The sequence below is a fragment of the Paroedura picta genome, chromosome 1 (genome assembly GCF_049243985.1).
Source record: "Paroedura picta isolate Pp20150507F chromosome 1, Ppicta_v3.0, whole genome shotgun sequence".
Classification (NCBI taxonomy): domain Eukaryota; kingdom Metazoa; phylum Chordata; class Lepidosauria; order Squamata; family Gekkonidae; genus Paroedura; species Paroedura picta.
In genome coordinates, this window is record NC_135369.1 from 178,723,304 (window position 1) to 178,736,257 (window position 12,954).

Sequence of the window (12,954 nt, forward strand, 5' to 3'; positions counted from 1 at the left end):
GGAGCCCTAGCCATGGCAGCCGCTGGAGAGCACCAAAAGTGAGCTGGCGGCAGTGTGGCAGGGCAGCCCCCAAGGCAGCAGCCAGGGAGGAGGACAAGGAGGAGCCGTGGCCCAGTACCGACTGATCCATGGACCAGTACCGGTCTCCGGACTGGGAGGTTGGGGACCACTGGTCTTAGGGAGTGCATTCAGGTGTCTTAGCCTCGGACTCCAGAGGTGGCTATCGGAGAGTTAGGAAGACAGATAGGCCAAGACACAGAAGTTCCTTCCTGTTTGCACTTCATTGCAGTTCTTTTGGTATGTAGAATGATACAGTTGGGGTCTTCCTTTCTTCCTCCTCCTTTGTCCCCTCTCGCTCACAAAGGGGTGGCCAAACTGTGGCTTTCCGGATGCCCGTGGACTAGAGTTCGTGGACTGAGTTTCACGTCTCTTTTCCCCCCAAACTTTTGTGTGGGGGAGCCAAAAGAGTGGCTTCCTTTCCCTTGCCTGTCCATGGTCCATGAAAAATCCCCATCCCTGTCCCCTGCCCAAGTTGAAAAGAAGAGAACAGGAGAAGGGATTTGCAGCACTTTCTCACACCTCCTGAATAAAGCATTGTCAGTGCATTTTGTAACTGGATTTTACTATGTACAGTGGTGTACCTAGTCTGTTTGGTGTCCAGGGTGGGCGGGGCTTGCTTCCTTCTTAGAATCATAGAATCACAGAATCATAGAGTTGGAAGGGGCCATACAGGCCATCTAGTCCAACCCCCTGCTCAACGCAGGATCAGCCCTAAAGCAGCCAGTCATGGCCACAATGCCCCCCCCCCCCGCACCAGCCTACCTGCCTGCCTGCCTTGGCACTGATGCGTCCCACCCCTACACAACAAGAAAGCTGGGTCTGGGCATCCTAGAGGGAGCACCCTCACCCTCCAGCCCAGGCTTGGACTCAGGTGGTTTGGTGCTGGCCAGGTGATCAGGCACCAGTCTGCTACTGCTGCGGTATCCCCCATGGCTCCTCTCCCAGCATGCAGCACGGGCTGCCCCCTCATCAGCTGACACCAGGGCACTTGCCCTGGTTGCCCCACCTTAGATATGCTGCCAGCTGTGTGGAATAGCAAAACCTATTTGCAGTGTTAAATAAAGGGCATTGAAAGTGCATTTTTGTGTGTTTGTCAGAGAGAGAGATACAGAGAGAGAAAGAGAGTGCCCTTGGCATGGAGTGCAGCTTGAACCTCAAACTACTATCTTTTGGCATATGTATACTGAGCTATAAAAATAAAATGGTGGTGGTGGTGGTGGTGGTAGTAGCAAGCCAGCTTGGTGTAGTGGTTAGGAGTGCGGACTTCTAATCTGGCAAGCTGAGTTTGATTCCCCACTCCTCCATGTGCAGCCAGTTAGGTGACCTTGGGCTCGCCACAGCACTGAGAAAGCTGTTCTGACCAAGCAGTAATATCATATAAAGGGGGACATATTTAATTTGGGGGGAAATTGCATGTTTGTGAAAGTTTGGGGCATTTTTGGAGGTTGAGTCAGGAGACTTTTGGTGGTTGTTTCCGTCTTTTGTTTGTAGTATCCCCAATTTGGGTTTCCAATACCTAGCTTGGTGTAGTGGTTAGGAGAGCCAAGCTTGGTGTAGTGGTTAGGAGTGCAGACTTCTAATCTGGCGAGATGGGTTTGATTCCCCGCTCCCCCACATGCAGCCAGCTGGGTGACCTTGGGCTCCCCACAGCACTGATAAAGCTGTTCTGACTGAGCAGGAATATCAGGGCTCTCTCAGCTTCACCGCCCTCACAGGGTGGCTGTTGTGGGGAGAGGAAAGGGAAGGCAATTGTAAGCCACTTTGAGACTTCTTCTGGTAGAGAAAAGCGGCATATAAGAACCAACTCCTTCTTCAGTGATATCAGGGCTCTCTCAGCCTCACCATCCTCACAGGGTGTCTGTTGTAGGGAGAGGAAGGGGCGACTCTAAGCCGCTTTGAGACTCCTTCGGATAGAGAAAAGCGGCATATAAGAACCAACTCTTCTTGTTGTTGTAATTAAAAGTAGATTTCAGTTCTTAATCTCATTTCTCCCCCCTCCCCCCTTGTATTTCAGAGCAAGAAGAAAATTTTGAATTTATCATCGTGTCTCTTACTGGTCAGACTTGGCACTTCGAAGCAACGACGTATGAAGAAAGAGATGCGTGGGTGCAAGCCATAGAGAGTCAGATTCTGGCCAGTCTGCAGTCATGCGAGAGCAGCAAAAATAAGGTCAGATGACATCCTTGTTCATTCACAAGACTTTTAAGGCTTGCAGGGAGAAATCCGTGGGAATGACCCAACCCCTGTCTTGCTGTTCCACTAAGTAGAGTTCAAATCCTTTCTCCGGTGGAAGGGCCACTTAATTTGGAGGAAATCTCCTTGGAGGACGGTTGGATCAACTCCATTGCCAGCATCAAGAACAATCATGTTGCTTATTTCATCTTGGTCTACATTTTTCACAAAGACACTTAGATTTCTAAAGGCTCTTTCTTGTTCAGTGTTATATATAGTTTCCATGTTTCATCACTGATTTTATTAATTAATCGCGATGTGATTGCTGCTTTAAAAGTTTTCCAAAACATGTTTTTCCTACTTGGGGGTCTGCAAAAAAACAAAACAAAAACACTTTTTAAAAAAAGCAATGAATAGTGAATTAGGCTGCTTTGCTACTTCCTGGGAGCCTTATACTTGCCAAGGACTCTAAAAAATCTGCTGAAATTATTTCTGAAATCTAGCGCCGGCTTCTTTGATTTTATTCGTTTTGTTTATTTGTTAAGTTCTTATACAGCCCCTCCCCACCAATGGGCTTCAGGCGGTTCACAGCATATAAACAGACCTCTATAAAACCATGCTCACCTTCTCCATCCACCCCCCTAATCAACCCCGGGGGAGGCATTGTTCAAATGCTTTCTTTCGAACTGTGGCACTTGTTTTGCAATCTTGTTTAAGTTAGCTGTGCCTGGCAGTGCCACTCTAAACTATGGTCCTCGAATGGTATGCTCAGAACGGTACAGTGTCTTGTCGCTAGTTGTGGGACAAAGAGCAGTTGACTTTCTGCATTGGTGCAAGTGGGACTCTGAGCACAACCCTGTGGACACTGGGAGTAAGGCCCAATAAACAGAATGGATCTTACTTCTGAGTAAACATGCGTGCAGTTGTGCCGCTAATCACAGTGAGCTTGGGGTGGGGCTCGCGGATTGGGTGCACCGACTCCTTTCCAGTGTGAAACTCTGATGAAAGGGCACCATTGTACCCAACATCCACGCCTTTCAATGCATTTTCACGCTCTGTCTTCTTCAGACCCCGGGGAATTTATCTAATGTTTTCATTACGCCTTGGCTAGGGGAAAGAAAGCATTCTTCTAAAGTGCATGAATATGTGCATAAATAAAACCAATTACGTTAGCGCAGCAAATGCTGGCAGGGGCTCATGGGACTTGTAGTCCATGGACATCTGGAGGGCCACAGTTTGCCCACCCTTGCGTTAGCGGCTCCACAAGCATCTTACTGTCGGAGCAAAGCAAAATGAGCGGGCAACCAGTTTCGGATTTGTTAAGGCAAAAGGAAGCCGCATGATGAAACTGACTCGCAGGAATCATTCCCCCAGCTCCGACTAACCTCTCTGGCAAGAAGTTTGTAATCAGAGAGTTGGGTTTTCTCAGGACTCAGCTGGGAGCGAGGCTGAAAGTTGTCCTCTATAGAGATTATTTCTCTGGGTCACAGTAGAGGTCACCAGCCAGCCACTTTGGAGAGCGATTTGTAACACAAGCTGTCAGGTCAGCTCGATGTTTCAAGATAAAATGGGCTGTTTGCCATTGCTTGATGTTCCCCCTGATAACCCCAGATAATCATAAAAATAATATTCCCCCTAATAACCGCAAATAACCATAAAAATAAAAGAGAAACGGCCTTCCAAAAACACTTTTCAGTTTGTAGATTTTAAAAATGAGACTATTCTGCCATCAGGTTGGGGGTTTAATGGCATGTCTTTCCCTCTGAGGGTCCCAGCTAGAGGCCAGATACCCTGTCCTCTCATCCTCCCCAGAAGCTCAAGAAAAGCTTCAGCACTCTGAAAATTTGGATGAAAATTCAGAGCGGCACCATGTTGCCGCACTTAGAGCCAGTTTGGTATAGTGGTTAGCGGTGCAGACTTGTAATCTGGCAAGCCGGGTTCGATTCTGCACTCCTCCACATGCAGCCAGTTGGGTGACCATGGGCTCGCGACAGCACTGATAAAGCTGTTTGAGCAGTGATATCAGGGCTCTCTCAGCCTCACCCACCCCCACAAGGTGTCTGTTGTGGGGAGAGGAAAGGGAAGGCGAATGTAAGCCACTTTGAGACTCCTTTGGGTAGAGAAAAGTGGCATCTAAGAACCAACTCTTCTTCAGTAATATCAGGGCTCTCTCAGCCTCACCTCCCTCACAGGGTGTCTGTTGTGGGGAGAGGAAAGGGAAGGCGAATGTAAGCCACTTTGAGACTCCTTTGGGTAGAGAAAAGTGGCATCTAAGAACCAACTCTTCTTCTTCAGTAATATCGGGGCTCTCTCAGCTTCACCTCCCTCACAGGGTGTCTGTTGCGGGGAGAAGAAAGAGAAGAGGAATGTAAGCCGCTTTGAGACTCCTGTAGAGAAAAAGCAGTATATAAGAACCAACTCTTCTTCTTCTAAAGACACCCAAGTATCAACTCTCAAACCAAAGACATCCTATTCCAGAGTGGCCAAACTGTGGCTCTCCAGATATCCATGGACTACAATCCCCATCAGTTGCTGCCAGCACATGCTAGCAGGGGCTCATGGGAATTGTAGTCCACAGACAACTAGAGAGCCCCAGATTGGCCACCCCTGCGGCCATGCTACTACAGCCCCTCTCTGAGCCTCTTCTTTGCTTTCGCACAGCTGACGGTGGGATTGTCTAAGCTGTTTCTTTAGGTTCTTATACCTGGTACCTGTGTTTCTTTCAATATGCACAGTCCCGGCTGACAAGTCAGAATGAAGCCATGGCACTTCAGTCGATACGAAACCTTAGAGGAAACTCTCGCTGTGTGGACTGCGAAGCACAAAGTAAGTACAACTGCAGGAAGTGTTGCCGTCGGCTTCACAAAGCTTCACTCTGCTGGCACATGAGGTTCCATTGTGCTCTCAGTATCATATCCCTTTGACTGGTTCATGTTCATAAGGGGATTTTACTTGTGTGGTGTATTCTTAGTAGGGTTTGGCGATTCGGCGTTCGAAGCAGCCGTTCGCGCCCGAACCAGCCAGCGCTCCAGGGGGGGGGAGGTGTGGGAGTCAACTTGCCGACGTCCGCACCTCCCCTCCTCCCGCGCAGCGGCACTGGCTGCTTCGGGGGCGAACGCCGCTTCGGACGCCAAAGCGCCCAACCCTAATTCCCAGAAAGTCCTAATTAATGCATACTTCTGGATTAGGTTAGAACAGGCTTTCTCAACCAGAGGTTTATGAAACCATGGGGTCTCTTGACAGCCTTGGAAGGGTTTCCCAAATAGGTGGGAGTTAATTAATTTGTTGTGTTGTTTTTTAATTTGCTAGATATTTATTGGGTGATATGATATGACCTCAATGTGTCCTCCCCCCCCAACAAATGGCCAGTGATGGTGCTGGAGGGGGTGGGAAGGGGAGGGGCCCCAGGTGGGCGTGTCCACAGCTCTGCTTCCCAACCATATTCTGCACAGTTGCACCACTTCTGGGGGTTCTCGAAGCCCAAAGAATGTTTCAAGGGTTTCTCAACGGTAAAAAACATTGAGAAAGGCTGGGATAGAAACGTATTTGTTTCGTTTGTAAGTATAGTTTAGAAACTTTATTATTATTATTTCTCTGCTGGCCTGGAATCATTTTGAGCAGGGAGAATTTCTTAAATTTCATATTTTTTTTCAGTATAGCATGTTGAGCCAGTTTGGTGTAGTGGTTAGGAGTGCGGACTTCTAATCTGGCAAGCCAGGTTCGATTCTGCACTCCCCCACATGCAGCCAGCCGGGTGACCTTGGGCTCGCCACAGCACTGATAAAACTGTTCTGACCGAGCAGTGATATCAGGGCTCTCTCAGCCTCACCCACCCCACAGGGTGTCTGTTGTGGGGGGAGGAATGGGAAGGCGACTGTAAGCCGCTTTGAGCCTCCTTCGGGTAGGGAAAAGCGTCATATAAGAACCAACTCTTCTTCTTCTTCTTCTTCTTCTTGGTGTTTTACTCCAGGAAATCAAAACATACATGGTCTCTTTAAAAAAAAAATGATAGGCTTGTAAAACTGCCTGTTCCTTCCAGTTTAATTTCATAAAGAAAGCTACTTGGGGATTTTGCTTCCCTATAGTCAATGGTTTAAAAAAATCAGATATGTATATATTTTGTTTATTTATTTTATTTCTATACCGCCCTCCCCAAAAGCTCAGGGCGGTTTACATGAAATTGGAACAATACAATTAACTCAGTTTAAAGTGATGTAGTAACAGTAACAAGATGTTGTTATGTGCGAAGTCGTGTCCGACCCATCGCGACCCCATGGACAATGAACCTCCAGGCCTTCCTGTCCTCTACCATTCCCCGGAGTCCATTTAAGTTTGCACCTACTGCTTCAGTGACTCCATCCAGCCACCTCATTCTCTGTCGTCCCCTTCTTCTTTTGCCCTCGATCGCTCCCAGCATTAGGCTCTTCTCCAGAGAGTCCTTCCTTCTCATGAGGTGGCCAAAGTATTTGAGTTTCATCTTCAGGATCTGGCCTTCTAAAGAGCAGTCAGGGTTGATCTCCTCTAGGACTGACCGGTTTGTTCGCCTTGCAGTCCAAGGGACTCGCAAGAGTCTTCTATAGCACCAGAGTTCAAAAGCCTCAATTCTTTGACGCTCGGCCTTCCTTATGGTCCAACTTTCGCAGCCATACATTGCAACTGGGAATACCATAGCCTTGACTAAACGCACTTTTATTGGCAGGGTGATGTCTCTGCTTTTCAGGATGCTGTCTAGATTTGCCATAGCTTTCCTCCCCAGCAGCAAGCGTCTTTTAATTTCTTTGCTGCAGTCCCCATCTGCAGTGATCTTGGAGCCCAGGAAAATAAAATCTGTCACTATCTCCATTTCTTCCCCATAGATGGGGAAGAAATGGAGTAACAAGATAATGATAGTAATAAACGTTGTAGAACAGTAGAATACTAGAACATTGATTAACTCATATTGTTTTAGTATAGTTTACACCCAACATACCAGTCAGATCTAGGCTTTATAGCTGAAACACAGTCACAAAGGTGATATGAGATTCCTTTTACATTAATAATTGAAGATTGAATATGCATATTAGAGAAAAAAAATACCCACATGAGCAAAAAGTTGATTTTTTTCATCTTTTATTTTCTTATCCTGTTTGACATTGAATGCATTGGGACCAGGTCAGTTCTTACCCGATTGGCTGCCAGGCAAATGCTGCTAGTTTATATGCACTTCCATTAGTTGTATGTAATTAGTATCTGTTACTTAACCCACTAGCAGCTGCTATAAAGCATTTTGATGCATAAAATTCCAGGAAACTGCCTTTGATCAGTTTTGGTGGAAGAATACATGGGCCACATTCAAGAGCCTCTGTTTCTCTGTGATGGGTACAAATGCAGCTTGTGGGGCATTTGTGCACTCTTTCCCCGTCCCCCCGCCTATTCCCTCTTGCATGCAAAGTATTAAGTCTGTAGACACAAGTTCTTTGAAAACAACAGCTCTTTATTGAAATAACACCAACAATACCAAACAGGGAACGTAGGAACAACACGGACTTATATACAGTTGGTTTGCCCTCCAAAGAACCTGATTGGTCCTAAACGGGAGCAGCTCATTGGTCCAGAAGTTAATGAAATGCGAGCCTCTGGTTGGCTGAGTTACAGTCCTTCATTTGCATAAGGAATAGAAACAGCACAGTTGAGTCCATATCTTTCCACCTTCATATTTCACTAAGGGGTAAACGGGCGGAGAGTGGGCGGGGCCGGTCCAGGTGAGGAGCCAATGGGAAGGCGCAAAGCGCCTTCCGATTAGCCCCTCACCAGGACAGACAGCAGTTCTAGCCAATCAGGTGAGGGCACAATCTAGGCCCTCACCAGGACAGGCCAGAAAGCGATGGGAAAGCGGCAGGACACCGTGAGTAAAGAAGGAGGCCTTCCCCTTGGGCCTAGAAGCACACCTGGGGCCTCGAAGAGGCCTTCCCACCAGGCCCAAAAATGCTGCACCCAGGGGCAATGCCACCTCTGTGTCTGCTGGGTGGCCACGGCGGGGTGGGGGGGTCCTTTCGAAGCCCTTTCTTACGAACAGGCTTTGAATCTAGTACATAACATAAAGCATGCTGAAAAGTTTCTTGGTTTACAGAGCTCTTGTCTGTATGTCTGAACGCAGGCATCATAGCCGACTGGTGTTTGTTTCCTCCTCGCAGTTAGATCTCAGTCTTACCACAGCAGCACAGCTTTTTCTCTCTCTCTGGAGAACTTCTGCTTCTAGGAGATGGATGAAAATCTTCTTTTCAGTAGGCAGAAACAACTGACATCCCCCAGAACAGCTGCCTGCAGCCTTTCCAGGTCATGGGGGTGGAAGGGAAGACCGTCCTTCCATTCCACCACCGCCCTAATCGAGCGCCCTTGTATTCCTGAATGCAACGGGCTTGGCCCCTAGTTGCACATAAAGTCTTTTACTTTATTCTGCAGAACCTTGTGCCACTCAGGTCCCCGGAAAACTCTAGAGTCAGCTGTAGGGGATAAGTAGGTTCATATGGATAAACCTTATATCTGTCCTTTGTACCCTCATAAGAGCCATCAAGGCAGATAATAAATTAAAAACATGCATAATAAAATCCCATCTTAAAAACCATTGAAATCAGCAAAAATGCATCAATAAAACAATTAAGGTAAAAGGTAAAGGTATCCCCCGTGCAAGCACCGAGTCATGTCTGACCCTTGGGGTGACGCCCTCTAGCGTTTTCATGGCAGACTCAATATGGGGGGGGGGGTTTGCCAGTACCTTCCCCAGTCATTGCCGTTTACCCCCCAGCAAGCTGGGTACTCATTTTACTGACCTAGGAAGGATGGAAGGCAGAGTCAACCCTGAGCCGACTGCTGGGATTGAACTCCCAGCCTCATGGGCAGAGCTTCAGTCTGCATGACTGCTGCCTTACCACTCCGCGCCACAAGAGGCTCTTAAAACAATTAAAACCAGTGCTAAAATACAAACAAAATCAGCAACGATTAAATCATTGGACATAAAAGAATGAATCACTCAACAGGTAAGAAACCGTTCACCTACAGCAGAAGAAGATGATGGCTGAGTCTCCCTGTAGAGAGAATTCCAGAGTTTTTGTGCTTTGACTGAGAAGACCCTCTCCTAGATAGCCACCCACCTCATCTCAAAAGGCAAAAGTACCCAGAACTGACCTTCCAAAGATTACTATGTGTTCCTAAGGGAGGAGGCAGTTCTTTAGCTATGTTGGTCCCGAATTATATAGACCTCAAAGGTTAACACCAGCACCTTGAACTAGTGAGAAGCCAAGACTTAAAAGCGTGGTCTTCTTCATTGTGCCCCCACCCCAAGTTACAAATCCAGCCTCCCTCCTGTTTCTTGGGGAACACTAGAAAAAGTTGCCCCTGAGGAAGTACAAAGGGCTGAGCTTCCCAGTTACTTCAGTCCATCTGTTGTGCATGTGTGTGAGCATGAGTGAGTAACCTAAGGCACATGTGGAGGAAAAGACGTTGTTGCTACAGATAGCAGAATTACTATTCACCCTGTTGGTTACAGCTGTAAGGGAAAGAATAATTTAAAAACTTAACAGTACAGAAGATTTACGTCCAGCATCCCTCCAGCAATTCATCTAGCCCTCCCTGGCAGGAAGGCAAATGGTTATCTCTTTGCACAAATACACCTCTGCTTACTCACCTCTTGGCACATTGTGTGGCTCTCTTCCTTGGGAAAACAGATGGCTGTCAGGATCCATGAAGAAGAGAGAAGAGCTGATTTTTTTTTTATACCCTGCTTTTCACTACCCAAAGGAGTCTCAAAGTGGCTTACAGACACCTTTCCCTTCCTCTCCCCATAACAGACACCCTTTGAGATAGATGGGGCTGGCAGAACTCTACGAGAACCGCTCTGCGAGGACAGCTCATAGAGAACCATGAGGGGCCCAAGGTCACCCAGCTGGCTGCATGTGGAGGAGTGATTGGGAATCAAACCCAGTTCTCCAAATTGGAATCCACCTCTGTTTAACCACTACACCTCGCTGACTGATGGCACTTAAAGATACCTTGCAACTCCAAATCACAAGGAGCCTTGTTGTGTGTAGAGCTATTCATGCCTTCATTTGGCCCAGCGCTTCCTTTGGAGTATCCCTTTTTTTGAGGAAATGAATTCCTTGCCCTAGCCGAGTACGCTAGCCACCTCATCACCCTGCATGCATCAGTTTCATAAAATCATAGAGTTGGAAGGGACCTCCTGGGTCATCTAGCCCAACCCCCCTGCACTGTGCAGGACACTCACAACCTATCGCTCATCCACTGTCACCTGCCACCCCCTTGAGTCTTCACAGAATCTGCCTCTCCGTCAGATGGCTACCCAGCCTCTGTTTATACAAGGACGAGTAGCTGGTGGGGAGGGGAAAATATGCTGGCCAGTTGTGTTTCTCTTATTGTTCAGTACTGCAAAATAAAAGTGAAAAACCAATCCATTTGTTTTAAAAACCATATTCCTTTTGTTCTCTCTTCCCACAGATCCTGACTGGGCCAGTTTAAACCTGGGAGCTCTCATGTGCATCGAGTGCTCAGGGATACACCGGAATCTCGGCACGCACCTGTCCCGCGTCCGGTCCCTCGACTTGGACGACTGGCCCGTGGAGCTGATCAAAGTGATGTCCTCCATTGGGAACGAGTTGGCCAATAGCGTGTGGGAGGAAATGACCCAGGGGCGTGTGAAGCCCTCCCCAGATTCCACAAGGTAGGCTGTTGCGGTGTACAAGGCCAGTTTTTCAAGCGTCTGGTTCAGACAGCAGGAACAGGCACATGAACTTGGAACGATGTTAAGATACAGAAAGTTTTGCAGGTGCGATGCTTAGAGGGACCTTCTTCTCTTGGCTGGGAGGGAGCAGTAACACGTCCAGGGCCTCCCAAGGTGCTTGAAGTTCTGTGGTAAATTTCCTCTTTTGGTTTCCCTCCAAGATCAGCACTAACCTGAGTATCGTAAGAGTGTCCAACAGCTAGGCCATACAAGGGTAATGTCCAAACGAAGTGGGTATGAGTGCTTAAAACAAAGCAGTGTGACTTTGAGAAGGTCTTTGGCCAAGCTTTTGTCTTTCTTGATTCAAAGAAAAATGCCAACAATAAGAGCCTTTCCAAAATCAGTGTCTGCCTGTCTGTCTGTCTGTCTTTCTTTCTTTCTTTCTTTCTTTCTTTCTTTCTTTCTTTCTTTCTTTCTTTCTTTCTTTCTTTCTTTCTTTCTTTCTTTCTTTCTTTCCTTTCGCTTTTCAGCCACCTAAGTAGCACTAGTGTTTCTATGAATGTACAGAACAATCCAGAACATTAGCACTCACAAGCCTTTGCCTGTACTTGTTACCCCTTGAGAGCATTTCAGTGACTGGCTTGTCGTCGTTTTTAGCATCTTCTTGGTTGGAGTTGAACAAATTGGGTATTGTGTTCTTTCAGTATCGTGTTCGTTTGGCCCTGCTGCTCCCTGAACGAGTATGGATGAGATGTCACTTAAAGAAGCCAACCTTTGATCAGGTCACACTCTCAGGCCTACAAGCAAGTTCTTCTTGGGCCTCACCCTTTCCCATTCAGACCTGTATTTCCTGGAGTGGGATGGATGGAAAGCTATCAAATGAGCCACATATCTTGCTGGTGGATGTTGACATTCCATGTGTAGGGGGGAGGGGCATGTTCCTGGCTCCCTTCCTTGTTATGTTTCTGTCTCAATGTAGTATTTTATTATTGTGCGTTTCTCACAAACAAATCCAGAAAACTATTTTGCTTTGTTGCCTTAGACGGTGGCTGGTTTCGTCGTGTATAGTACCGTTAGAAAAGGGACTGGAGCCGTGAATAAAATGCTGTTATGAGTGTTGGTTTTTAAGAACTGTTGTTGGTGGCTTTCAGATGAAGAATGCTAGATTTGAGGAAATGCAATATGGCCGTTCCTTGATTTTTAGAAAAGCAGAGTTTTCTATACAGCAGTGAGGTTATCCGTCTCCTTTTAGCCTGGCGTGTTGTCTTTGGAAGTGTATGTTTTGCCAACGTTGTGTCTGTGTTTCCCAAGTCCATTGCTTGGCAGGATCTGTCGGAGAACACCAAAGACAACCAAACACACTGCAGTAGATGCTTGCTTCTGAAATGCAAGAGAGTTCTTTTAAAAGTGTGTGCTTAATTGGTTTTTCCTCTTCTATTGCAGGCGCAGTAAAACAATAATTATAAATCTCAAATGTATCTTTAACATTAGCAGATAAATAGATGGATCTATGCACTGTTATATCCAGAGTACTTTATTGTATTAATTTATTAACACTGGAAAAAGGAATTCCTGGTTCAGTAAGTGTGAGGACAAGCTAAAGGCGGCCAGGTTTTACAGTAAGTCACCAATCTCCTTTTAGGTAGTGAGATTATATAATTATATACATAAGTTTATTGTGTCTGCGTGTGCACATAAGTGTTATGAAAGATGTACATCAATCTAATTTGAGGCGAAACCCAGAGAAATAGGAGTCCACCTACATCTCAGTGAAATCAGTGACTCCCCAAGACTCAAGAAAACCCAGTGCTGGATGTTACCATTCTTGCTCCAGTTGGGAAAAGTGACCACAGTGCTAGTAAGTTCAGGATTTATGCCAGTAGAAAGTCCCCTCTCCTCCCCATCCAAAATAATCATTCTTGATTTCAGAGAGGACTCTGAAAAAAACGAGACTATAGGAAGTTAAAAGAGAGAATTAAAGAAAGCCAAGCTGTGTCCTGGATAGTTCC

General features: G+C 46.7%; 1 protein-coding gene across 5 annotated transcripts in view; it reads left to right on the top strand.

Annotated features, from left to right (window-relative positions):
* Positions 1 to 12,954, top strand: part of AGAP1 (ArfGAP with GTPase domain, ankyrin repeat and PH domain 1) — a 380,857-nt gene that overhangs the window by 310,310 nt on the left and 57,593 nt on the right. For all 5 annotated transcript variants that reach the window (XM_077313638.1, XM_077313646.1, XM_077313654.1 and 2 more), the window contains 3 exons: positions 2,075 to 2,229; positions 4,968 to 5,058; positions 10,723 to 10,945. In XM_077313638.1, the coding sequence (XP_077169753.1) occupies positions 2,075 to 2,229; positions 4,968 to 5,058; positions 10,723 to 10,945 (469 nt within the window). The remainder of the gene's footprint in view (positions 1 to 2,074; positions 2,230 to 4,967; positions 5,059 to 10,722; positions 10,946 to 12,954) is intronic.